The 25,559-nt window shown below is 41.6% G+C and overlaps 1 protein-coding gene across 9 annotated transcripts in view; it reads right to left on the bottom strand.

The window, feature by feature from the left end:
- The window catches only part of AFDN (afadin, adherens junction formation factor), a 350,456-nt gene that overhangs the window by 158,271 nt on the left and 166,626 nt on the right, over window positions 1-25,559 (bottom strand). For all 9 annotated transcript variants that reach the window (XM_033938337.1, XM_033938335.1, XM_033938342.1 and 6 more), the window contains exons 12-13: window positions 20,246-20,349; window positions 13,313-13,374 (exon numbers count right to left, since the gene is read on the bottom strand). In XM_033938337.1, coding sequence (XP_033794228.1) covers window positions 13,313-13,374; window positions 20,246-20,349 — 166 coding nt within the window. The remainder of the gene's footprint in view (window positions 1-13,312; window positions 13,375-20,245; window positions 20,350-25,559) is intronic.

Genomic DNA, 25,559 nt, shown 5'->3' with positions numbered 1-25,559 from the left:
CCCCCCTGGGTGAGTTGAAATTCCCCTCTCATCTCACCCAATTACCTTTCCCTGTATAGATTTGACATCCCAGAGTTCGATCAATAAGCAAATCAAAATCAGTTTAATTAACAAGTGTTCACTTAAAACCAAATTTCATCTCATTAAGGACCTGATTACCCAGAACTCCTTTGAACTGCTCTGCTTAACCAAAACATGGCTTACCGAAGGGGATGAAGCCTATCTCTCCTACATGTGTCTGCCAGGCTTCTCCTCTCTCTATAATCATCACCGTCAAAAGCAGGGGAAGGGAGGGTTAGCAATAATATTCCTTGACACTCTATCAATAGGCACTGATTACTCTCCAGCCAACTCTCTTATTGAATTTCTCCAATTTACTATTAACTCTAGACCAAAAATTGATGTCCTTCTATTGTAAATTGATGTCCTTCTATTGTATCTGCCTCCACCCAATTAGTCACTTCTCTTCGACTTTGGCAGTGCAATCTTAAATCCCCTGATATTCGGAAACTTCAATATTCACTTTGAGGCCCTTAACAGTCATACGTTATAAATTCTCTCACACATCAATAACCTTGACTAATGTCCTTTATTACACACCAAGCAGGACACACAATAGATATGATCTTAATTCCTAATCCTGAAATCGTTAACTACACCATAGGTACTAGTCTTCCAGTCCCCTGGTCAGACCACTATCTTGTCTCAGTGAAATATACAGCCCTGCTTAATACTGGAACAACTTCAAGAACTATCAAATTTAGGGATTTTAACAACCTCACTCAGGAATCAATTGCATCATCTTTTAAATTAGATTTCGCTGATCCAGATACCTCTACTATAGATCTCCTAGATCACTGGAAACTTTCCACAAACTCATTAATGGAAGAAATAGCCCTTATCCAGACTAAAATAATTTTAGCTCGCAAACTCTCAAACCCGTGGTATACGGCAGAACTTGCACTCATCAAAAAAAAACTTCAGATCTTTAGAGCGCAAGTGGAGAAGGCACAAAACTCCAACCAACTTAGATAAATTTAAAGAACTTCTACAAGTTAAAAATAAACCAGGCTAAAATGAAATATTACTCCACTCAAAGTGAGAAAGCCAAAAATTCTTCCGCCCTCTATGCTATACTAAAATCCATAAGCCCACAAACGAAAAACAAAAGTATGATAGATAGTAATTTGACTACAGCCCAGGATCTTGCATCCATTTTATAGACAAAGTTAATAACATCAGGAAAAATCTTACCCTAGCAAAATCATCAAACTAAGACACATGCCATATTGATTCAATTACACTTGCCTCTAAATGCTCCCGATTTAACCTCGCAAGTCTTAATGAGCTTGAATCCCTCATTAAGAGTATTAACATCAAGGGTTCCCAAGGAGAAACTGTTCCACCTTCTGTTCTCGGTCTATCTATTCGTACTCTAGCTAATGAAATCCTGTCCAACTCTTGGAAAGAAGCAATCATTTGTCCCATATCAAGGATCATATCATCAGCCCAACCAAAATATCAAATTACAGACCCATTGCTAATATTCCATTTTTAGCAAAATTGACAGAGGTGGTATTTAAGCAAATTTCAGAATTCACTGAAAAAACAAACTCTCTACATGCGAACCAAACAGGCTTTAGGCAGTATCATTCTACAGAACATTCACTAATTGGCATGTCTACCTCAATTCTCTACTATCTGGATCACCATAAGTCTGTTCCCTTAATTTAGCTAGATCTCTCATCCATCTTTGATACAGTAGATCATACCCTTCTCTTGGAAAAACTAGAGGCCACTGGTATCACAGATCAGGTTCTTTCATGGTTTCGATCATACTTTACTAATTGATCCTCTACATCAGAAAGTTTCTCAAGAACCTATGGCATTCCCCAAAGCTCCATTCTTTCACCTCTTTTATTCAACATCTTCCTAGCCCCATTGATGACCCTCTGTCAACCCATCGGCTTTAATGCATTTGCTTACGCTGATGACATTCAACTTTTACATCCAATAGATACAGATAATCCCCTGGACACCTTAGCTATTAACAAAAAATTAGAGCAAACCTATCAATGGCTCAATATCAATAAACTGGCTTTGAATGTCATCAAATCGAATGTAATGCTTTTCCCCTGGAAAGATAGTCTTAAACTTAAATCTCATATTACTCTCAAGGGCAACACACTGCAGGAGGTTACCAACATCAAAATTTTAGGGGTTATTTTTGGTCAGAAATTAACTTATCATGATCACATCAGCAGTGTTGTCAAATCCTCTTTTTTCATACTACGACAGATTCGTTCTGTTTCAAAATTCTTATAACCAAAATCACTTAACATTCTGATTCACTCTCTGGTAATCGCCAAAACTGACTACTGTAATGCTCTTCTCATGGGAGCTATGCAAAAGGAGATTTAACGCTTGCAAATTATTCAAAATACCTCTATAAAGTTAATCATGAAAGCAAAGAAATTCGATCATGTTTCACCCCTCCCAGTAGCCCACCGTATAACATATACAATATGCCTGCTTACATTAAAGTCCCTCCTTTATCATGCCCCAGCCTTTACTGATAGACTTTTGATCCCGTATGCCCCAGTCAGACCACTTAGATCCACTCACTGACAGCACCTTCTCATAAAATCTTCAATACACGCCAACAATACATTTTTTCTGTAACGGCACCCCAAACATGGAACTCCCTACCTATTCAGCTAAGGGAAGAACGTCTATTAGATAAATTTAAGAGAAAGTTAAAATGTTTTCTTTTTAAAGATGCTTTTGACTGCTAAAGTGCAAAACTAGATTTTCTCAGCTTTTGCCAATCTTTGATTTTTCTTAAGCCCCTTGTTGTTTATTCCCTATTTGTCCTTTTTTTCTTTTAAAAAATTGTATTTCCTCCCCCTCTTTTCATTTGGTAGCGTATGTTTTGTGCATCATGTCTAAATTATTTGTATTGTTCCCGGAAAATTTTATTTTCATCTTTGTACATAAGCGATAAATCAAATTTTAAATAAACTTGAAACTTCTGTGAGAGACTCAGTGGATCCCCTGACAGGCAGCTGCCGCCTTTTGCTCGCATCCCTTTCCACTCCTGTCTGGGCAGCGGGAAGAAGGGGGCGCATTGTGCTTCTCCTCAGCATGCCCACTCGCAGCTTCCCTGCAGCGCTGTAATGAGGATGCATGGCTACGGCAGCTGACGGCACTGCGCAACTGAGCTGACCCAGGGAGGCTCGCAGCGGCTCCTAGGCGGCGCTCACTCACTGGGAAGCGTGGGCGGGGAAGTGAGGGGGGATGGAGGGAAGGGAGAGACAAAGAGGCAGATCTGTTGTCTGGTTCAGAGCTGTTGTCTGGTATATTCAATCCATAAGACACACTTTATTTCCACACACTTTTTGGGGGGGGAAAAAGTATGTCTTATGGAGCAAAAAATGTGGTATATTCCACAAAGGCAAACTGAATGAAAACCAAATCATTCTAACACTCAGACTACAAAAGAGGCTTCCTTTAACCCATTTTTGCTTTATTTTTAAAATTTTGTTTAAGTTTACAATATAATAGCCAAGAAGAAAAAATTGAACAAAACACTAATTTAATCAAATCATGGCATTTATTACCAGCTTAACCAACAGTTCTAGGCAAATTACTTAAGAAAAACTAGGATAAAAGGGAAAAAGAAAAAAAGATAACTAAAATAAAATCAAGAAGAAAAAATATATAGAAATTTATCCCCCACCATCCTTAAATCTTAATACACAAAAATTAGGAGGATCCTACCAGAAAAGCACAGGAAAACATCCAAGGTGACAAAAAAGTATAAAAAAAGACACTGTATACCTCTCAGATATTATACAGCAGAGGTTTCCAAGAGGTATGCAAACCACTATCAAGGGGTACGCAGCAGCCTTCCTTCTTTCTTTCTCTCTCCAGGACACTGGGCACACTTCATAGCATCAGCAGTTCTGCATCTCCCTACTTTTTTCCTTAGCAGCGGCAACATTTCCAATAGACTAACTTCAACTGATTTGGAAGCCTCTCTCTTCCACATTCCACCCTCTCCGATGCAACTTCCTATTCAGCCAGGGCGGAAAGTAGCAGAAAGAAGGCTTTGGAGTCGGGCACAGGTAGCGTGTAGCAATTGCTGCCACTGCTAAGGGGACAGGGAGGGAGTTGCATAACCACAGGAGCTTCCCTAGCTGAACCAGACTTACTTCTTCCAGACTGGGAAATGGGAAGGAAGGAGGAAAGAGAGAATTGTTGTACAGCAGGGAAAAGGGAGGAAGAAATGCTGCATGGGGTAGGGGAAGAGAGGAAGAAATAGACAAAGTGGGATGGGGTAGGGGAAGAGAGGAAGAAATAGACAAAGTGGGATGGGGTAGGAGAGATGCTGCACATTGAGGCAATGTTGGAAATGTTTTGAGAGGGAGGGAAAACTCCTGCACAGGGACACAAGAAAGGGAAAAATGCTGGGACATAGTTGTGGGAAGAAGGGGGAGATGCGTGGGAGGCAAATAGGGAGAAATGTTGGGCATGATTATGGGAGGGAGGGGAGAGTCATGCTGCACGGGGGAACGAGAGGGAGAAATGTTGGACATGGTCATGGAAGGGAGGGAGAGATGCTGCAAAGGGACACAGGGAAGACATGCTGTACATGGCAGTGGAGAGGAATGAAGGAAAGATGTTGGAGGGGTGGAAAGAGAAAAAGAGGAATATTGCAATATTGATCAGGGGTGGGGGGTAGGAGAGGGATAGGGATCCATAGAGCAGATGCTGAATATGGGGAAACTAGGATACAGAAGGTAGATGCTGGACAGAAGGACGCAGAGGGAAGATGGATTTGGAGAAAGAAGATATGTCAAATGGACAGGAAATCCTGGAAAGGCAGGAAAAACAGAGAAAAGTAGAAGAGACCAAATTGAATAGAAACATAAAATACTCAACTACAGATGTAGAAAAAAATATTTTATTTTGAATTTTTCAATTGCACCATATCAGCTTTGGAAAATATGCATCTTTGTATTGCCATTTCTGTTTCTCTTGTATTGCTGTATATGCAGAGTGACTTTTTGAGGTTTCCAGTTCAAGATTTTTGCCTTCATACCTCTATTACCTACTATGGTCACACACACAATACAGAGAGGTCCTCAATAAGTATTTGTCGAGGGTCCATTTGTGTCTAGTATGTGTGACTGGGGCATGTTATTTTCTAGTTTCTGGGTAGAGATCTTATTGCAGTCCCATTTGTTCTGTTTTCTCACATTGTTTCATGCATAATGTTGTTGCTTAAGTCCTGGGAGTTGCTGCTGTTATGGAATGCTAAGGATAAAACTCATTTTTGGCAGAAGTTTGTGCACAGTGTTTTGCAGTGGAGGGATTCTTCTATGTGGCAAAGACTGATTTTAATAAGGGGAACCCCTAAAATCTCTTTGGGCTTCTAGCTCAATCAGAACAGATTTTTGTTTAGGGCTACTGCACCAATAGTTTTCTATTTGTATTTGGCCAGTCCTTTTTTTAACTTTTTACTTTATTTTAACACCTTTATCTAGACCTAGATCTCTGCTTCATCAGGTGCCTGCTACATATATGCCCTGAATCCAGAAGATGTTACATTGAATGTTACTTTTATAACAGCTCCAGCAGTCCTGGCAAACAAAATCCAGGTTCTAGCCATCTCCTGCTTTAACATACTGCCTGTGGGTTGGCTAAGAGTTCTGTACCAGTGTATAAAGAATTGACAAACTTCCTTTCTTCTTTTCTTGTTCAAAAGTAGGCTAAAAACCCACCTTTTTGAGATAGCCTTCATAACCCTACTCCCCTCTGCACACCATCCTAGCTAGCAGTTTAACCATTCCTTCTAACTGTAACCCCTACCCTAGCATCCTGTTTGTCTGTCGACTGCTTAAATTGTAAGCTCATTCAAGCAGGGACTGTCTCCTTTGTGACTCTGTACAGCGCTGCGTACATCTGTTAGCGCTCTAGAAATAATTAATAATAGTAATAGTAAGTAGTTAAGTAGTAGGGATTGTGTGTTGGCCTTAATGAGGTGGTATCAAAACTGTACTAGTGTAATTTGTCATTTCAGACAGGGAAGATGGATTTGGAGAAAGAAGATATGTCAAATGGACAGGAAATCCTGGAAAGGCAGGAAAAACAGTGGTTGCATTCCTTATATGTCCTAAAGACAGTTTCTTCTTTGTGTTATTGCTATGTGTTATTTCATTTTAATTTGGTATTTGCAAAGTAAGGTGCTTTGGTTTACTGGGGTCTATTTATTTATTTAAAAGTCTTTCACAAAAGTAGAGAACTTGCCCATAGAGACCAATCAGATTTCATGTTTCCTTTTCCCAGAGAAATGAAATTGGATTGGAGAACTTTCCCCCCACTCTTATAAATAGGTCTTAAGTGCTATTGTTCATTTTCACTCAATTTATACGAGTCTAAAATATAGCAGATCATTCCAACTGTGCTTTGGTCTGTATGCAAGTTGCAATGACTTGTATTTGCTATGTATGTTGCCTAGTTAGTTACCATTTAACAATAAAATATCCATTTTCAAAATCTGCTTCTTGGAGCTTGGGGATATTTGGTTGAAATTTGTTGGGAAACAAGCTTCCACAGGTGCTACAAATACCTTATTAGTAGCTACAAACACAGACAAATGAGATGTTTTAAAAGATACATACATTCTATCCTTATACTTGGCAATAGGTTTAAATAGGAATTTTAGATAAGCTTCTCCCCAAAAATAATGGCAAACCCAGAAAATAATGTACAGATAGACCTTAGAGGTCAAGGAAAAAGAGAAACTCTGCACCTGACCGCCACTATCAGAGATCAGAAGGTCTCCCTGCAGAATCTGGGTTACTCATAGAGTAGCACTAACTCTTGATTGGGTAAAGTTTGCCCATCCCCTTTTTTTGGAACCACTGCATAAATCAAATAGTGTCCCAAACCTCAAAACAAACTGAATACACAAACCAGCCTTGCTGGAACAATGGATTCCAGGTCACATAGATAGGCCATTGTTTTGACTACAGCTTTCCTCCTGATGACAGATCTGCTAGGACAGTGTATTGCGAACTATGTGCCATGAGACGCCGGAGAGGAGGAGAGGCGCAGGCACCAGCTGACTGCTTACAGGATGTGCCTTTCACGGCAAGAGGCATGTCCTGTAGTCAGTCAGTGTCTCTCTACCTTCAGCACCCCCACCCCCCCCAACTGGCTTAGTGATAGCAGGCTCAGGTCCATATGTCGGCAGCCTGTCTTGATCGCTGCCCCTGCCGAGTTGCTGAAGAGAGCCTCGGGGAAGGTGCAGGTAGAAGGGAGAGAGCTGTAGGTACAGGTGCAAGTGGAGGGAGATGGTCAGCGTGCGCGGGAGCAAGTTCCTGGGGAGCCTTCGACAGTGGCTGTCTCCCCTCCCAGCAGCTCTCATACTTACCAGGGCAGTGATTCATCGGCAACTTCCTCTTTCCTCAGAGGCGGAAATGGAACCAAGGCTGCCTAAGTAAATCGCTGCTGCAGGAAAGTACTGAGAGCTGCTGGAAGGGGAGGAAGCCATTGTTGGAGGATGGGAAGCTGCTGGATAAAGGGAGAGCTGCTCCTGGACCTGGAGGGAGGTAGAAGGAGAGATGCTGCTGGGAGGGGAGGAGGGAAAGGGATGGAAAGAAAGTTAATGTTGGATAGGGGGAAGGAGGGAAGGGAGAAAGAAAAAAGGAAGGAAACAGCTGGCAGGGAGATTACAGGAGGGGAAGAGGGTCAGGGTGGAATGGAGAGATCAGATGAGGGACAGGGGAGAGACAGAGGAATGAGAAAGTAGAGAGAGATTGATGCTGGAAAGGGGGTCAGCAGAGAAATGAGAGAGGGACAAAGATGCTAGATCTGGTGTAGGATAGATAAAAATGAAGAAAGCAGTGAAGATGGAATGAATGATGTAAAAAGGAGCGAGAAGGCACAGGCTGGGGAGAGGGGCATAGAAAGAAGTCAGATACATATGGAAGGGGGAGAGGGCAGACAGTGGATGGAAGGGGCAGATGCTGGATTGAAGAGACATGGCAGACGATGGAAGGAAAAGAGTGAAAAGAAGATGAAAGCAGAGACAACAAAAGGTAGAAAAAAATCATTTTATTTCTATTTTGTCATTAGAATATATCAGATTTGAAATATATATCCTGCTAGAAACATAACTGGGGACTGCAAAGCCCAGACAGTGCTTCTTTAGCTTCTAGCTGGCTTAGGGCTCTCTCTGACCAGGGGGCACTCCCCTAACACTATTCCTGTCATGTGTGACTGCAGTATTCTGCTAGCATGATATTTCTGTGTAGTATTCTGTAATAACTCGGCTAGTTCAGTTTTCTTGATAGTAGAGGGGATATATATGAAGGGGAGGGGAGACAGGGGTTTTGCTCTGTATATTTATATTTATAAAATGACAATTGTACAGAATATTATTTCTTTTTATACTTCTTCTGCAGGAGCTTCTGATTTGATATATGCCACTTATTACAACTAGCAGTTTACATAAAAATAAGAAAAAACATTTATAATGTGATAATATACTTTAAGTAGAAAAAAAAATCATTCAAATGTCAAATCATAAACTAAGACAAAAATCCTAACAGCTACTAAAATCATTCTCAAAATTCCAAGTGTTCACAGCTTTTTGAAAACCAAGGGAAGTGGATACACCACTGAAATTAACTAGAAGAGAGTTCCATAAGGATGGTCTTACATAGAAAAAGCTCCATTTCCCATGAAAGTTAACTCACTGATTTTAGGGCTACAACATACATCATTAAGAATGCAGAGAGCTTTGGCGCTCTTGTTTAATCAATTTGTACAGCTTGAAAGTGATCCTAGCTGAAACTGGTAACCAATGCAATTCTCTCAAGATTGGAGTATGGTAATATGATCTGACTTTGTAGCTTTTACTATTAAACGAGTCGCTGTTTTCTGGACTGGTTGAAGTTGTAAACTATGAAAATGTTTGTCTACATCTGTATCAGTGATCACTGAAATTGGGACCATAGCACCTCAGATGTCCCTAGAAGGGAATCTAGAGCCAAGATTGCACAAAAACCTGAACCCTTATCAACAGATGGCAAATTTGTAGTGGTCAAACTTGCTACCATACTGTGAGAAAAAAAAATCTGCAAAACCAGGAGTCAAATGTTCATTCTGAAGAGATGAACAAGGAGCTATCAAATTAGTAATAATTTTAAAAGGGTGATTCAGATTGCAAGCACTGTTAAAGTAATCCTTTTTACAATGCAGCACCTCTGAATAATAAAACTCACTCATTGCCTTGCAATTTATCTTTAAACTCTTGTGAAGGATTATTCCATTATTTACATTCTAACTGGCACTGCAAAAGAAATAGTCCATTATGGAACCATCAATTTTTAGTCCGAGCATGTGCCTTCACTGGTATCTCCATGGCCTGTTGCAAAAAAAATATCCCATTTAATTCCACCATCCAATTCAAACTCAAAAGTGGTAGGTAGGTAAACTACCATTACATTTAAATCAGTGTCTGCTAAATGTTTTGTGATGTCTGCTTTGCTATGCATTGCCATGAGCTCTTCTGTAGAAGTTTTGGTAGATTGTAAATTTTTTAATGTAGTTGATGTGTCTGTTGGATACATTTCCTATGCAGTTAATTTTTCTATTGGATATATGGACTTCTGATGAAGGCATGAACTTCCAAAACAAGGACTATATTGGGTCCTAATACACCTGAATACAAATACATCTTTTTCTATCTCCTACAACAGGGAAAACTGTTAAACTATCACTGGACTTTTCAATACATTGATTTTTTTTTTGCGCAATACCCACACCTGAGTTTACAGTCATATCACAATTACTTAACTTCTCAAACTGGCTCATTGAAGTTGGGTGCCATTAACAAATTATTGTAAAGATTGATTATAGTTAATATATTTATAGCTTCCCCTTTTATTAATTGAAGTATAGGGTGGGGGGGTGGAAGGGTTCAATTTCAAATTATCTGAAGCTATACTGTTATATGGGAGGGAGGGAGGGATAAATTATATTATGATTTAATAAATGTATGATTAAAAAGTGATATTAAAGTGGATATGATTGTATTATAACTTGCTTGTTGAAAGTTTAAAAATGAATAAAGAATTAAAAAACAAACAAACAGCATATACAGTAAAACGGGGGTTTTCTTGTCTAACCTTACATGAAAATATTTGCTTTCCAGGGAGGAACTGGTATTTCATGGCATGCTTCTGGACGGCTTACGTTTATACTGTTCAGTTGTTAAAAAATAAAAAGACTATATTACAGAAAAAAAAAATCAAACCCAAAAAACCAACAAACTGACTCATCTAGATAATTGTTTTCTTGTTCTACTCTTTTTTTATATTGTGTTTTTTTTGTAGTGTGGAATTCTTTCCCCTCTTTTTTGTTTGTAAATGTTTACATAGCCCAACTCTCCTTAGTTATTGTATTAGATTATTTTTAAAAGAAGAGATAAATAAATGATTCGATTAAGACCCATCCAGAACTTAGACTTTGAGAAATAAAAGCTAGGTCCAAAATAGAGAATGACATGAGGACAAATTTTTCTCTGTCCCTGCGGGAACTCATTTTCCCATCATGGCAAGTTCTTTTACTGTCCCTGCCCCATTCCTACAAGCTCTGTCCTCATCTGCACAAGCCTAAAACACTTTAAAAAGCTAAGTGTTTGAGGCTTGTGCGGTTAAGCAGAGCTTTTAGGAATGGGGCAGAGACAGGGACAGTAACAAAACTCACGGGGATGGGATGGAGAAATTGAATTCCTGTGGGGATGGGGAAAAAATTTGGCCCTGTGTCATTCTCTAGTCCAAAATATTTCCTTGTTGATGTGTAGGAGAATGAACCATTTGGCAAAAACAAGATTTTCCAGTTTCCATAAATAACTCTTACTTACTATTTTTCTTCATATCAGGAGTTATATTAAGGTCTTTCAAAACAAGGAACTTATCGTAATTGAATTTATCTCTGATTGATCTTTGATTTAACAAATAAATGTTTTCAGCAGACATGTGGTAGACAAAGACCAGAAAGTACTTTGGACTCAACCAATAAACATTCAAACAAAAGATTCTTCAATGGCCACCTGTGAAAATTTGGGAATAAAACCAAAACCACCCCCTCTTCTAAAAGTAATCAGCTTATTAATACATGCATATCCCTTAGCTTATGTTGGGCTATCCAATCACTAATAAGTGGTTTCTTTTTACTGGTTGCCCTTGTATTAATAAGCCCACTATTTAGCTGCCACAACTTCTTAAATTTATTCAACAGGATAGAAACCAACACTCAGACTAAACACTTCATATGTCCTTCCTATAAACGTCTGATCATCTCATCTAGTGAACACATATATAAATTGATTATTTTTTTAACAGCAGAAAAAAAACACAGCAGCAGTAAGCAGAAAATTTTGGGTTCCCAGAGCGTGACACTGACAAATGTGTGTACTGAAAAATCCCCCGATGAAGATTTAATAACCGAAAAGCCAGGTGTCGGAAGTGAAAATACAGACAGTGCTGGAATCTTATGGGACAGATAAGTGCAGTTTCACATGCTATTAGTGCAATTTGCATTTTGTCTTATAGAATGTTTTATATGCAGTTAATTTAAAATAAAAGTGCAATACATAAAAATGTAGAAATAGGGATGGGGGGGGACAAATGATTAAAGTACTGGGAATGGTGAAGTGGGTTCTGAAATAGCTGTGTGCTATAAGAGGCCCCATGATCCCCTTCCCATGTAAGGTTTCTGATGTTCCTCTTCTTGGTTAGTTTTAGGTTAGGTTTTGTGAGTAACTTCAGTAAATAAGTATAAGAGACCCAACTCAATCTATGGGATGTGAAGAAGAAATTGTGAAGCTCTAACTATTTTGGTAAAGAAATTAGAAGATTAAAAGGTTCATGCAAGATTCTACTCATTTTGAAGAAGAGAAGTGTATGAATACTACACCCTGGTGTTCTTTTTGATGATATGCGATTTGTGGGGTAGATATAAAAATAGTTTGCTCTTTTAAGTCTCCTGTTCAATTGCTATAGACTCAGCAAGACATCACCACACGTCAACATGAACACAGTTGAGAGACCCTAATATACCAAGGTTATGAAACCTGAGTTGTCTGTACAGTGCTGCCAACGTAAATGCATGGAGGCAATTTCACACACTTAATTATTACCTTGTATGCTGGCCCAATTTAGGTTAAGCTCACGATAAGACTTCTCACTGCTAATCCCACAGACTGAAGACTACTGTGAACTTACGTTTACTCTTTTTCCTTAAAATCACAGTCCCAAAAGAGAAAAGGTGAGGAAGAATGGAGTGAGCCAGACAGAATACACATTCTGTGCACTAAACACACCAAGAAAGGCCTCCATAGCGACTAACCTCAACTTGACCAGGGAGGATCTACAGACCAACCTCTAGGACCCCACATATGGGCACATGTACTTGACCTAAGGCAACAGGCTACTTACTGCCTGTACCATAGGGAAACAGGCCCAAAACCAATCCTGCTGCAATGCAGATTGTAACCATATGCTGGAGCCAGAAATAATAAATTACAGAGCTGTTCCAATTTTTAAACTGGAGTGTCACTGAAAGACTGTGTCCTGAGCCTCATCTGCTGGTTGGGAGCACAACCCACTTGTCTGGACTGCTCAAGCAGGTTATGGAAGAAAGGATTTAAAGGAGCTGATCTGGGTAAGGAGCAGGTGGGGAAAGGAAAGCTGAATATAAAAATGCAAAGAAGAAGAAAGGGGAATAGAAAATAAAGAGATAGAAGAACACTTTCTGCAGTCCTGAGATATAAGCTCCTGATTTTGAATGTACTATCTCCTGATTTTTGAAATCTGAGGAAACTGCAGAGGGAATTGCTTTAATGACATTTTGTTCCTATGGGTATGTCTAGCATGCATGCAAAATGAAAACAATGCAATAAAATACATTGCCTAGTTATCTGAATGAAATTAGAATTGCTCCTGCTTTGAAAACATGCAGGATCTTCAGGTTAGTAATATTCTAAGTCATTATTTTTGATTGTTGCAGTTGTCTGGGTCTCACCGTGTCTGGATAGGTAAAACCAACATTTCAGCCATCATGCTGTGGCTTTCTTCATTAGAGATATAAATGGTTTAAAAGGATTTGTTTTAAATCAGATTCATCAGGCTTCATGATGAAATGATTTTAAATTATATTTTAAATACAATCTGCCCTGTTGACTGACATCTTATTTCAAATACTAATTGAATAAGTTAGATGTTTAGATACTCACAGCTTTCCCGGAATTCAATGCTTGCTGGCAATATGAATTCAGGGCCTGTAGAATCCTGTGGTCTAGAGGGAAAAAAAAAGAATGCGACATTTAACCAAACGTTTTACCTATATTTTCGTAAATCCATGATCATCACTGTAAGGACTTTGCCAGTGAACTCTTATATGTTACTTTCATAAGGGCTGAGGATTTCTTTATAAACATGCTTCAAAATAATTTGTAAAAAAGATTAAGGTCTTTTCCAGTAGATAGGGATGGCATGCTTAACATGTTTACCTCCACTCGCCAGAGGCTTGCAGAAGGTGTGTACACAGCTTCTTGACCACTCCTTCTTGTTCTCTGCTGCCCTCTTCAATCAGTCTCAAAGCAAGCGACAAAACAGGAGGAGAGGGGAAACGGGAAACTCCCCGAAACATGAATCTGATCTACTCAACACAATCACAGAAAAACATGACAACCTGTGATCAATACAACATTATCTAATGTTGGGGGGGTTAATTTGTGAAACAGCTACTCTTCTAGTGGAATGGGACTGCAAGTAATGTAAGAAGAGACTGCTGCCCAGATTGACCTGGAGATGGTGGCCTTGAGAGCAGTTTGCCTCTGTCCTTTTTAGAGGTCAACACGAAAAGATGGTTCGAAAGACGAAAAACTCATTAGTTACCACGAGGTAACACAAATTGATTCTCTTGACATCTAAGATTTTCAAAGTTTGTCCTTTTTCTGTGGACCTGATGGATGAAAAGTTAGCAGTCTGACTTCCTGACTGACGTGAAAGGCCAAAACTGCCTTTGGCAGAAAGGCTAGCATCATATAAAAGGACATTCCCGCTTCAGTGATACAGAAAAAGGGCTCTCTCTACAGGAAAGAGCCTGTAATTCAGAAACCTGTCTGGTAAACGTGATCGCAACTAGCAAAACTGTCTTAATAGTGAGGTCCCGAAAGGAAGCCTCCCACAAGGGCTCATATGGGGCCTTACTGAGGCCCTCAAGGACAATATTGAGATTCCAGGATGGGAAGGGCTGATGGACAGGAGGATGAAGCTTCGAGGTGCCTTTCATAAAATGAACATAATCTAGGTGCACCCCCGGGGAGACTCTTCTCATGGGCTGTGAAGCAGGAGAAACACACAACCTGCAACCTTTAGGAACACCACCACCAATCCTTTGTCCAAAACCTCCTGGAGGAAGGCTAACACCATAGGAACCAGAACAGAGCTCGGCTCTATCTTTTCTTTGCTGCACCTATGCTTCAACGTCTTCTAGACCTTTGTGAAAGCTGAAAACATTGCGAGCTTCTTTACTCTAAGGAGACTAGAAATAAAAACCTCCGAGTATCTCCTCTTGGCTAGTGTTGTGCACTTAAGTCATGCCGTAAGACCAAAATGGCCTGGGTCTTCCAGAGCAATTGGTCCCTTAATGTGCAAGTCTGGGAGGGCCTGAAGAGTGAGACAGGACCCTTTCTGAAGGCCCATGAGATCTGTGTATCACAAGCAACTTGGCCATTCTAGATCCACCAGAATGACTGCCTCCCCCCCCCCCCTCCAAATGCCAAAAAATTCTGCTGAGTATTCGGCTTATCATGGGCCACGGTGGAAACAAGTAAAGCAGCTTGGACTCCAGCACAGAGCTAGGCAGATTGTGAGCAGCTCCAGCTTGTTTATGGACCACTATCTTTGGTGAGGAGACCATCAGCCCTGCACTAGGCGATCACTGCAGTGGGCTCCCCAGCCAAACAATCTGGCATCCATCATCAATTTTACCCAAGAATTGATCTGAAGGAGAACCCCTAACTCCAGGGACTGAGCTCAGAGTCATCCAGCCCACTCTCTGAAGGCTTGAGTGGCTGCCACTATCATAACCTTGGTGAAGGTCCAGGTTGTCGTCAACCCAAAGGGCAAGGTCTTGAATTGAAAGTGCTGCCCTAAGGACATAGGACCTCAAATTTCTTGTATTCTGAGAAGATTGGAATATGCATGTAGGCCCCCCTGTCAAATCTAAGGTCAGGAATTTCCCCGGTTGAACCACAATGATGGACTGAAGAGCCTTCATGCAGAAGCAAGGGACCTTCAAAGCAGCATTGATATGCTGCAGATATAGATGAGTCTCCAGTCCTCTGAGCCTTTCTTTGGCATGACGAAATATATCAAGTATCTGCCTGAGCCCAAGTATTGTTCTGGGACGGATTCTCTGGTCTGAATCTCGAGCAGCCTGTGCAGAGTGTCTTCAACCTGCATGACCCGTTCCAGCCGACCCACCAGCAGGTCCACAAACCATTCAGAAAGAGGTTGGGCAAACTTAACATGGCCATCTCTGATGATATCTAGTACCCAGGAGTCATAGTAATATGCTCCCAGGCCTCCAAAAAGTCTGCAAGCCAACCTCCGATCTTCAATGGAGTGGCTGGCAGCCTGGCATCATTGTGACTTCTTGGTTGTTCCCATGGAGCAGGAACCAGAACTTTGAGATTTTCTATTCCCAGAGAAGTGTTGTCTAGAACGGTGTCAGGTCAAAAGCGCGCCGGGACAAAGGCGCGCGCAGACAACTGAGTGCAATGCGGAGGCGCACGCCGAAGAAAATGACTGTTTTAAAGGGCTCCGACGGGGGGTGTGGGGGGAACCCCACACTTTACTTTATAGAGATCGCGCCACGTTGTGGGGGTATTGTGGGGGGTTGTAACCCCCCACATTTTACTGAAAACTTGGGAAACAGTTAAGTTTCCAATATAATGAGGGCGGTTACAACTCCCCAAGCCCCCCACAACGCCGCTCCGATCTGTATTAAGTAAAGTGGGGGGGGGTTCCCTTACAAACCCCCCCGTCGGAGCCCCTAAAAACACTTTTTCTTCGGCGCGCGCTTCTGTCTTGCGCTCAATTGTCGGCGGTTTTGTCTATGAACCGTCTAGAACTCTGGAAGGGTCTCTGGATTGAGCTCCCAGAGGAAAGCAGGCAAGATCATCTGGGTCCACAAAAAGACTCCTGAGCCTGAACAAAAAGTGGTCTGTTATCTGGTAATACCTTTGGGCAGTGGTCCTGCATGCACGCCATAAGACCATCCAGACCTTTTCCAAAGAGCATTTGCCCCTTGAATGGTAGTCTAATAAGAGTGGCCTTAGAGGTCACATCACCTGTCCATTGTCTAATCCATTGAGACTAGTGTGCGGCAATAGAATAAGCAGACACTTAGCCTAACACTAAGAAGATCATAAAGGACATCTGCATCAGCTGTAGCAGGGATCCGACTCAGATAGGGTCCTCATCTGGGAATGGCAGGAGTTTGCTACAAAAAAAAAAAAAAAAAAAAAATAGAGGCCAAAGCCACTGAGCTGGTGCCCAAGGTTAGAGTATCAAACTGCCACTTAAGCAACAGATCCACTTTACGATCCTGAGAATCCTTCAGAACAATGCCCCCCTCACTAGGCAGGGATGTGTGCTTGGTCACCTGTGCCACCAGGGAATCCACTTTGGGCATGGCAAACATCTGCTGAAACTCCCGATCCATATGATACAGCTTAGTCATCAATTTAGCCACCTTAAGGGAGCGGAGTATCCCAAGGTTCAGAAATGAGAACTTACTTGTCCAGGTGCCATGGAAAAAAAGTAGGTTGAGCGAGGGGGAGGGGGGGGGTCTATTTTGAGCTCATGCAGAGATGACCTCTGTCAGGGTGGAGAACTAAAAAGTCTGCGTATGGTGGAATCTTCACTATGATCCATTGCAGCGTCCTCCTCATGTAAGAGGCAACTTCCCCTTTCAGGGATGCTTCACTCAAACATCAGTGGGACTGAATCCCAATCCTCTTCCTCGGAGACCCCATCTGATACAATGTCGGAATCCAGGGGGAGTCCCAGTGCCATGTGCAGAAAAAACCTGAGAGGCCCACGAGAACTGCGCAGGTGGCCGCTTGCCAGTGGACAGAGGAGTACCACCACTCACATAAAACTGCCAGAGCAAGTTCACAAACTCTGGGGTAAAAGACTGAGAAGACAGCAAGCCCACTGCTGCGTGAGTGCCAGAATGCTGCTTCTTCATTTTCACGACCTGTGCACCCTGAAGGAGCAGAAGCCCATCTGTACAAGGGTCCAGGAGACCTTGCTGCTCCTCAACCGGGCCAAATGGACATTTGGCAGTCTTAAAATGAAGAATGGAGGCTAAACCTTAAGTTCCCGCCTCCTCATTCCTCACAGTGTAGCACAAGAGCACTTACCAGGCGCCCATCCATGGCAAACTTCACATGAAATCAACTTAATCCATTTCTAGTGGTCAGAACAAAAAAAAAGGAGGGTGTAAGGTTTGTTAGTGGCCCCCACAATATATGGTTGGTGGGGTCACTTGAGAGGCGCCCTTACAAACGCCAGGTCCCAGGTTCAGTTCCCTCACAGATGATTCACCAGGAGTAGAATCAAATACGAAACACAGCCAGAGGTGGTTGCATAAAGAATATATTATAGAAACAGGCTTACAGAAAAGTAGTATTCATAGGCATTACAACAATTAAGCATTACAATTAAGTAGAGAGCAAAGCAGTTTCCCTGCCTTACATAGTTCAGAGGCAAAGAGACAGAGAGTTTGAAGTTCTAGGGAGAGCCAGAGAGAGAGAGAGAAAGGGGGATGGGGTGATAACCTAAGTTTCGGGTTCCAGAGATCGGCCAGAGAGAGAGAGAAAGAAAGAAAGAACAAGAGAGCCAAGAGCCAAGAGATAGATTGATTTTTGTGTGTTGCAGAGAGGAGGCTTTTACAGCTTGGAATCTTATTCTGAATATAGAAAACTATTGAGCTTCAATAGAAGTTAAATCTTCCCCTCCTTAGTAAACTTGTGCTAGACAGCCGAAGAATAGGCTATGGTCAAATGTAATTTCCAGTATGCCTCTGACAATAGTTTCTGATTAACTTTAGTTATCTGTGCACCTGGACCCATTGTCCAAAGCACCCTCTTAATCAGACATTAACACATTAACACCTTTTAGCTAATCATGATTTAATCAGGGCTACTTAAAACCATCTTTTCGGGCGATATGAAACAGTGTGCCTTCATTCAGGCAAATGAGCTTCAACATAGGGAAATGCAAGGTCATGCATGTAGGGAAAAAGAACCCGATATTTACTTACAAAATGGGGGGATCACCGCTAGGGGTGAGTAACCTTGAAAGAGACCTGGGAGTGATGGTAGACACATCACTGAAGGCGTCGGCGCAGTGCGCCACAGCCTCAAGGAAGGCAAACAAAATGTTGGGCATCATTAAGAAGGGTATCACGTCCAGGACGAAGGAAGTCATCCTGCCACTGTACCGTGCAATGGTGCGCCCGCACCTGGTGTACTGCATCCAGTACTGGTCGCCGTACCTCAAGAAGGACATGGCGGTACTTGAGAGAGTCCAGAGAAGAGCAACTAAGCTAATAAAGGGTATGGAGGACCTCTCATATACTGACAGACTGACGAAGCTGGGGCTTTTCTCCCTGGAAAAGCGGAGACTTAGAGGGGACATGATAGAAACCTTCAAGATCATGAAGGGCATAGAAAGAGTAGACAGGGACAGATTTTTTAAATTATGGGGAACCACAAGTACAAGGGGGCACTCAGAGAAATTGAAAGGGGGAAGGTTTAGAACAAACGCCAGGAAGTTCTTTTTCACCCAGAGGGTGGTGGATACATGGAACGCGCTACCGGAGGATGTGATAAGCAGGAGCACGCTAGAGGGCGTCAAAGAAGGTTTGGATAGGTACTTGGAGGACAAAGGGATTGAGGGGTACAGATAGGAGTAGAGGTAGGTTATAGGGATAGGATTAGAGGCAGTTAGAAAATTAGTCAGGGGCACTGTTCAGGCAATTAGGCCCGATGGGCCGCCGCGGGTGCGGACCGCTGGGCAAGATGGACCTCTGGTCTGCCTCAGCGGAGGCAACTTCTTTTGTTCTTATGTCTATCTGCATTCACATACCAGTCAGATTAACATAATTTCCCATAGGCCTTTGCTGACATAAGTTATGCCAACTGAAAATGCTGAATGCTAGCGATAGCTATGCTGACACATTCACCTTCCCCCCTTTCAAGGAAACTCAGCGCAAAAAGATGTACGATCACCTACTAGCAACACATGCAGCAAAATTGGACCCCTACATCTCCAACCTGCTCATAGCAACAACTGACTACAAAACGTTCCGAAAAGAAATCAAAACCCTGCTATTCAAAAAATTTATCCAGCTAGCTTAAGCCCCTTCTCCTCCCCTCTTGCAATCTCCCCCCTCCCACCCTCTACCTGTATTATCCCCCAAAGACTCAACAATGTAACAGTTTCTACTCTTTAACATCCTCGTAATCTTCCAGCATCATCCGACACTTTTCCTATTCTCTCTACCTATCTGGTACCCTCTTCTCAAAACTTTATTATGAACCAGCTCCTTAATTGTACAATGTAACAAGCTCCTTAATTGTAACTTTTTCTTGGAAATGTCCAGTTCTCTTAATTGTAACTTTTGTTCCTGGAAATGTCCAGTTATCTTCTGATGTAATCCGCTTAGAACTGCAAGGTACAGGCGGAATAGAAGTCAGTAATGTAATGTAATCTATTGCACCAGAAAAGGCAAGTAAACTGTTGAATGCTAGACAAAGGGGTTTCTGAACCCTCCTGAAACCTCCAAAGCAAATAGGATGGCTTTTCACATCCTCCAGACACAATCAGTAAATTTAATGTCCTCTGGCAGGGAATAATGTCTTCATTATTTGAGCGTAAGATCCAGAATCAGGTAAGGAAAATCATCTTATACAGCATTAGGATTTGGCAATCCATGTTCAAAATCAAGTCTTTCTAAATATCTAGTGGAACCACTGAGGTACCATTAAAAATACACAAACTAAATAAATAAAACAAACTGATCACATTCCATGTTCATCCTCAATCATGTCATAGGCAGCTAAACACGACAACTTGGGCAACCTCACCTGCGGTACTCTTGTTGTTCCACTCTGACCATTGGCTTTACCATGCCTCGCTCTGTCATACTGGATGAAGATGATGTTCTGTCATTATCTAACCGACTGAGACTCTTGAATCCAAAGGAGAAAAGGAGTTTTAAAAAAATGTCAATAGTTAACATACATTGGACTAGTCTCTCTTAAAGGCACTAGTAAAAATAAATATCCAGAATCTTAGGCATCTAAAAGGACAAAGAAATAGGAAGCTTAAACTCACTAAAATTAAAATGATGTCAACCTAACTGCATTAAAAAAAAACAACAACAAAAAAACCTTATCTAATTATGCTAAAATTTATTTTCAATTAAAATGTTTATATAACTTCACCAAACATATAATATGTCTGAGGCAATGTACAGAAAGCAGTTTTCCTACCTGGTTCCTCATCTTCTGATTCAATTTTAACTAATTTGATACAAAGGATGCTTGGGGAGTACTGGCATCAGTGGTTGGAGGCACCCTGTCTATCTTTATCTTATATTTCTTTTTTTTCATGTTTGTCTTCCCTCCTAATGTTTTTACCTTTATATATTAAATTTAATACAGATTGTAACCTTTAAATAATTTCTCTGTTGTTTCGACATTGTATTTACATTTTTATTTTTATTTTTTTAAATTTATTTATTTATTTATTTATTTTGTTTATTTGTTTCATAATTTAATATGAAAAACTGTATGTCTATGTAATATGTTACCCATGTTTTTAGATATTTTTAACCATCTTGTACATCGCCTAGAATGTAGAATAGGCGATTAATCAAACTATATAATAAACTTGGAAACTTGGAACCCTGTCAACTTTTTGTTCTTGAGGCAATACAAGGAGAGCAGCAGCTTTGACAATATATTTCTTCAACCAGTGAGGCTTCAGTATTCCTACCAGCAAAGGTACAATATCCAATAGCTTCATGGGGGTGGGGGAGAGAAGAAATGTCCTGCCCAATGCATCCCTGTGTCCTCCCCTCAACATAATCAATTAAAGTTTTTCAGGTGAGGATTCCCTTCTCTTCAGATAGAGAGGGATCTAAAAACATAAGAATTACTATAGTGGGCTAGACTAAATGTCCATCTACCCAGTATCCCATTTCCAACTGTAGCCAGTCCAGGTCACAAATGCATGGCAAGATTCCATGCTACTTAACCCTGGGGATAGGGAGTGGCTTTCAAAAAAGGTTTACCTTAATTTCTGGACTTTTCTTCCATGAACTTACCCATACTTTTTGAACCCAGCTATGCTGCTTTTTTATTTTATTTTTTTTATAAGTTTTCATACTACAATTCAAAATTACACTTGTACAGACAGCAATTTAAAGAGAAAAAAAAAATCTAGAAAAAAACATATCAAAGTAAACAGTTTAGCTTAAATCAGATCAAGTCCACAAAAGATCCAAAAATGTAATATATAAATGGAAATTTGAAGAAAACTAACATAGGAAGCGTGATGCGAGTTAACTGAAATATGGGCGCCTAATACATTCTATAGCCCTCTTTTCTTTTCCTTCGAGTCGGGATAGAGAGAGGAAGACCGTCGACTAGAAAGGCTCAAAGAAAACATATTTTTGAGAATTATACACTTTCTATGCCTTTGTGTATCCCTAGCCAAGTCAGGAAACATTTGTATCTTAAAGCCCAAAAATTATTTTCCTCTATTCTTGAAGAAAAGTCTCAAAAGCCAATTATTGTCCAGCATTAGGGCTAAAGTCACCACCAATGTTGCAGAAATAGCAATCTATCTGATAAACTCAAATAAAGCTGATACATTTATTGGTCCTTGACTATTTCCCTGTTGCTAGTTCTGATTTTTATTTGGTAAATAGTAAACATGCGTAAATGGAGGTAACAAATCTTCAGGCATTTCCAATATTTCCACTAAATAGCATTTTAACATTTCTCGAGGGTTGGTTGTTGTAACGCAAGGAAAATCAATTTAAGGTTATTACCCTGTGAGAAATTTTCAAATGTCTATCTTTCTTCTTAAATTCACATTATCTTTCATTAGTGTCTCATAGTTATTTGGAAGATTTTAGTTCATTTTTAATACTCTGCAAAGAAGTCTTAGAGTCACCAATGTCCTATTTTATTTGACTAATTTCCTTATCTTGCTCTTATTTTCCCATCCATTTGCAATGTTGGTTATTCACCGTTTTCACTAAATTGGCTACCAGATCCCACCGGATCATAGGCAAGACATCCTGGTGGATCGAAAGGGACACAAGAGAGTTTTGCATATAATGGAAGTGACAGGCATGCAAATTTGCTCAATGCATATTCATTAGGGTTAGCCTGAAAACCTGATTAGCCTTGTGGTCCTCCAGGACAGGGTTGGGAACTACTGCTGTAGGCAATTACTTCCTGGAACAACTTGTCAAGGAAAATACGAGAAGAAACGCAATTCTTGATTTAATTCTAAATGGACTACGAGGACCAGCACAAGGTGTAGAAGTAGAGGGGACGCTGGGAACCAGTGATCACAATATGATCCGCTTCAACCTGGACACAGGGGCGAAACATCGATCCAGAATGACAGGCACGGCGCTGAACTTCCAAAAAGGGAATTACGAAGGGATGAGACTCATGGTGGGGAAAAAGATTAAGAAAAGGATAAGCACTGTAAAGACGTTAGAACAAGCTTGGTCCCTTTTTAAGAACACAGTCACTGTGGTGCAAAATCTATATATACAGTGTAGCGACAAGGGATCCAAGAGGAAAAAGAGCTTGGCTCACTGTAGCACTGAAGGAAGCGATCAGAGACAAGACAACTTCGTTTAAGGAATGGAAAAGGTCAAAATCGGACAAAAACTGGAGAAAGCACAAACAGCATCAAAACAGGTGCCATAAGGCGGTAAAAGAGACTACGAGGAAAAAATAGCCAGGGAGGCAAAAAACTTCAAGCCGCTCTTTCGATTGATTAAGGGGAAACGACCCGCGAAGGATGCGATGTGGGCCGTTGGATGACCATGGAATAAAGGGAGTGCTGATGGAGGACAAAGCCATCACCAGCAAACTGAACACATTTTTTACGTCTGTGTTTACTGAAGAGGATATACAGAACATACCGGAAGCCAACAGGCTATAAGCGGGAAATGAAGATGGGAAACTGACAGGGTTGATGGTCAGTCTAGAAGAGGTATGCAGGCAGATTGATAGGCTTAAAAATTATATATCCCCAGGACCGGATGGCATCCATCCGAGGGCAATCAAGGCACTGAAAGGGGCTATAGCTGAACTGCTTCAACTAATAGCCAATCTGTCAATCAAATCTGGAAGGATTCCGGAAGACTGGAAGGTGGCGAATGTTATGCCGATCTTCAAGAAACTACCGACTGGTGAGTCTGACCTCAGTACCAGGAAAGATGGTATAGGCGCTGATAAAGGACCACATCATTGAGCATCTTGACGGACACAGTCTGAAGGAAGAACTTGCTTGACGAACTTGCTGCGCTTCTTCGATGGAGTAAACAGGCAGATAGACAAAGGCAACCCGGTCCACATTGTATATCTGGATTTTCAGAAGGCGATCGACAAGGTTCCGCATGAACGACTGCTTCAAAAAATTGCAAGCCATGGAATTGAAGGTGAAATACTCACATGGATTAAAAATTGGCTGGAGCATAGGAAACAGAGTGGGGGTAAATGGATAATACTCGGACTGGAAACGCATCACCAGTGGAGTGCCGCAAGGGTTCGGTGCTTGGACCCGTGCTCTTCAACATATTTATAAACAGCCTAGAAATTGGTACGAAGAGAGAGGTGATTAAATTTGCAGACGATACTAAGTTATTCAGAGTAGTGAAGATGCAGGAGGATTACAAAGATCTGCAACGTGATATAAACACGCTCGAGAAATGGGCCGCAACATGGCAAATGAGGTTCAACATGGATAAGTGTAAGGTGATGCATGTCAATAACAAAAATCTTATATACGAATACAGGATGTCCGGAGCGGTACTTGGAGAGACCCTCCCAAAAGAGACTTGGGAGTACTGGTTGACAAGTCGATGAAGCCTTCCGCGCAATAAGTGGCAGCGGCGAAAAGGGCAAACAGAACGCTGGGAATGATTAAGAAGGGGATCATGAACATAAGAACATAAGCAGTGCCTCCGCCGGGTCAGACCATAGGTCCATCCTGCCCAGCAGTCCGCTCCCGCGGCGGCCCAAACAGGTCACGACCTGTCCAAATCACCAGAAGGGGCCCCCATGCCACCTTGGTTTCCTATTGAGTCCTATCTTCCCATCAAAGTCCTAGCCCTCCGGTCTTGCACATACACGACCTGGTCGGGTTTCTATACTTATTTTCTGGTTAGCTTTCTCAGTATCCCACGATCCCTTTATCCCTCAGGAATCCGTCCAGTCTCTGTTTGAATCCTTGTACCGTACTCTGCCCAATCACGTCCTCCGGTAGCGCATTCCAAGTGTCCACGACCCTTTGGGTGAAAAAAAAACTTCCTTGCATTCGTTTTGAACCTATCTCCCTTCAGTTTCTCCGAATGCCCCCTCGTACCTGTTGTCCCCTTCAGCCTGAAGAATCTGTCCCTATCCACCCTCTCTATGCCCCTCATGATCTTGAAGGTCTCTATCATATCACCCCTGAGCCTCCTTTTTTCCAGAGAGAAGAGCCCCAGCCTATCCAACCTCTCGGCATATGGGCAGTGTTCCAGCCCTCTTACCAGTTTCGTTGCTCTCCTTTGGACTCTCTCGAGTACCGCCATGTCCTTCTTGAGGTACGGCGACCAATATTGAACGCAATATTCCAGATGCGGACGCACCATCGCTCGATACAGTGGCAAGATGACTTCCCTCGTCCTGGTTGTTATGCCCCTTTTTATGATGCCCAGCATCCTGTTGGCTTTTTTTGAGGCCGCTGCGCACTGTGCAGATGGCTTCAGTGATGCATCCACCAGCACTCCCAAGTCTCTCTCAAGACTGCTTTCTCCCAACAATGCCCCCCCCAATTTGTAGTTGAACAACGGGTTTTTTCCCTATATGCATGACCTTGCATTTTTCCACGTTAAAGCGCATTTGCCATTTGTTCGCCCAGTCTTCCAGCTTGTCTAGGTCCCTTTGCAGGTCCTCACACTCCTCCCTGGAGCTAACTCTGCCGCACAGTTTGGTATCGTCTGCAAATTTTATAACCTCGCACTTTGCCTCCTTTTCCAGGTCATTGATAAATATGTTGAAGAGTAACGGCCCCAGCACCGATCCCTGCGGCACACCGCTCGTGACTCCCCGCCAGTCAGAATATTGGCCCTTTACTCCGACCCTCTGCAGTCTACCCGACAAC

The sequence above is a fragment of the Geotrypetes seraphini genome, chromosome 3, assembly GCF_902459505.1.
Source record: "Geotrypetes seraphini chromosome 3, aGeoSer1.1, whole genome shotgun sequence".
In the NCBI taxonomy this organism is placed as follows: Eukaryota; Metazoa; Chordata; class Amphibia; order Gymnophiona; family Dermophiidae; genus Geotrypetes; species Geotrypetes seraphini.
This window is presented reverse-complemented; position numbering and strand designations above follow the sequence as displayed.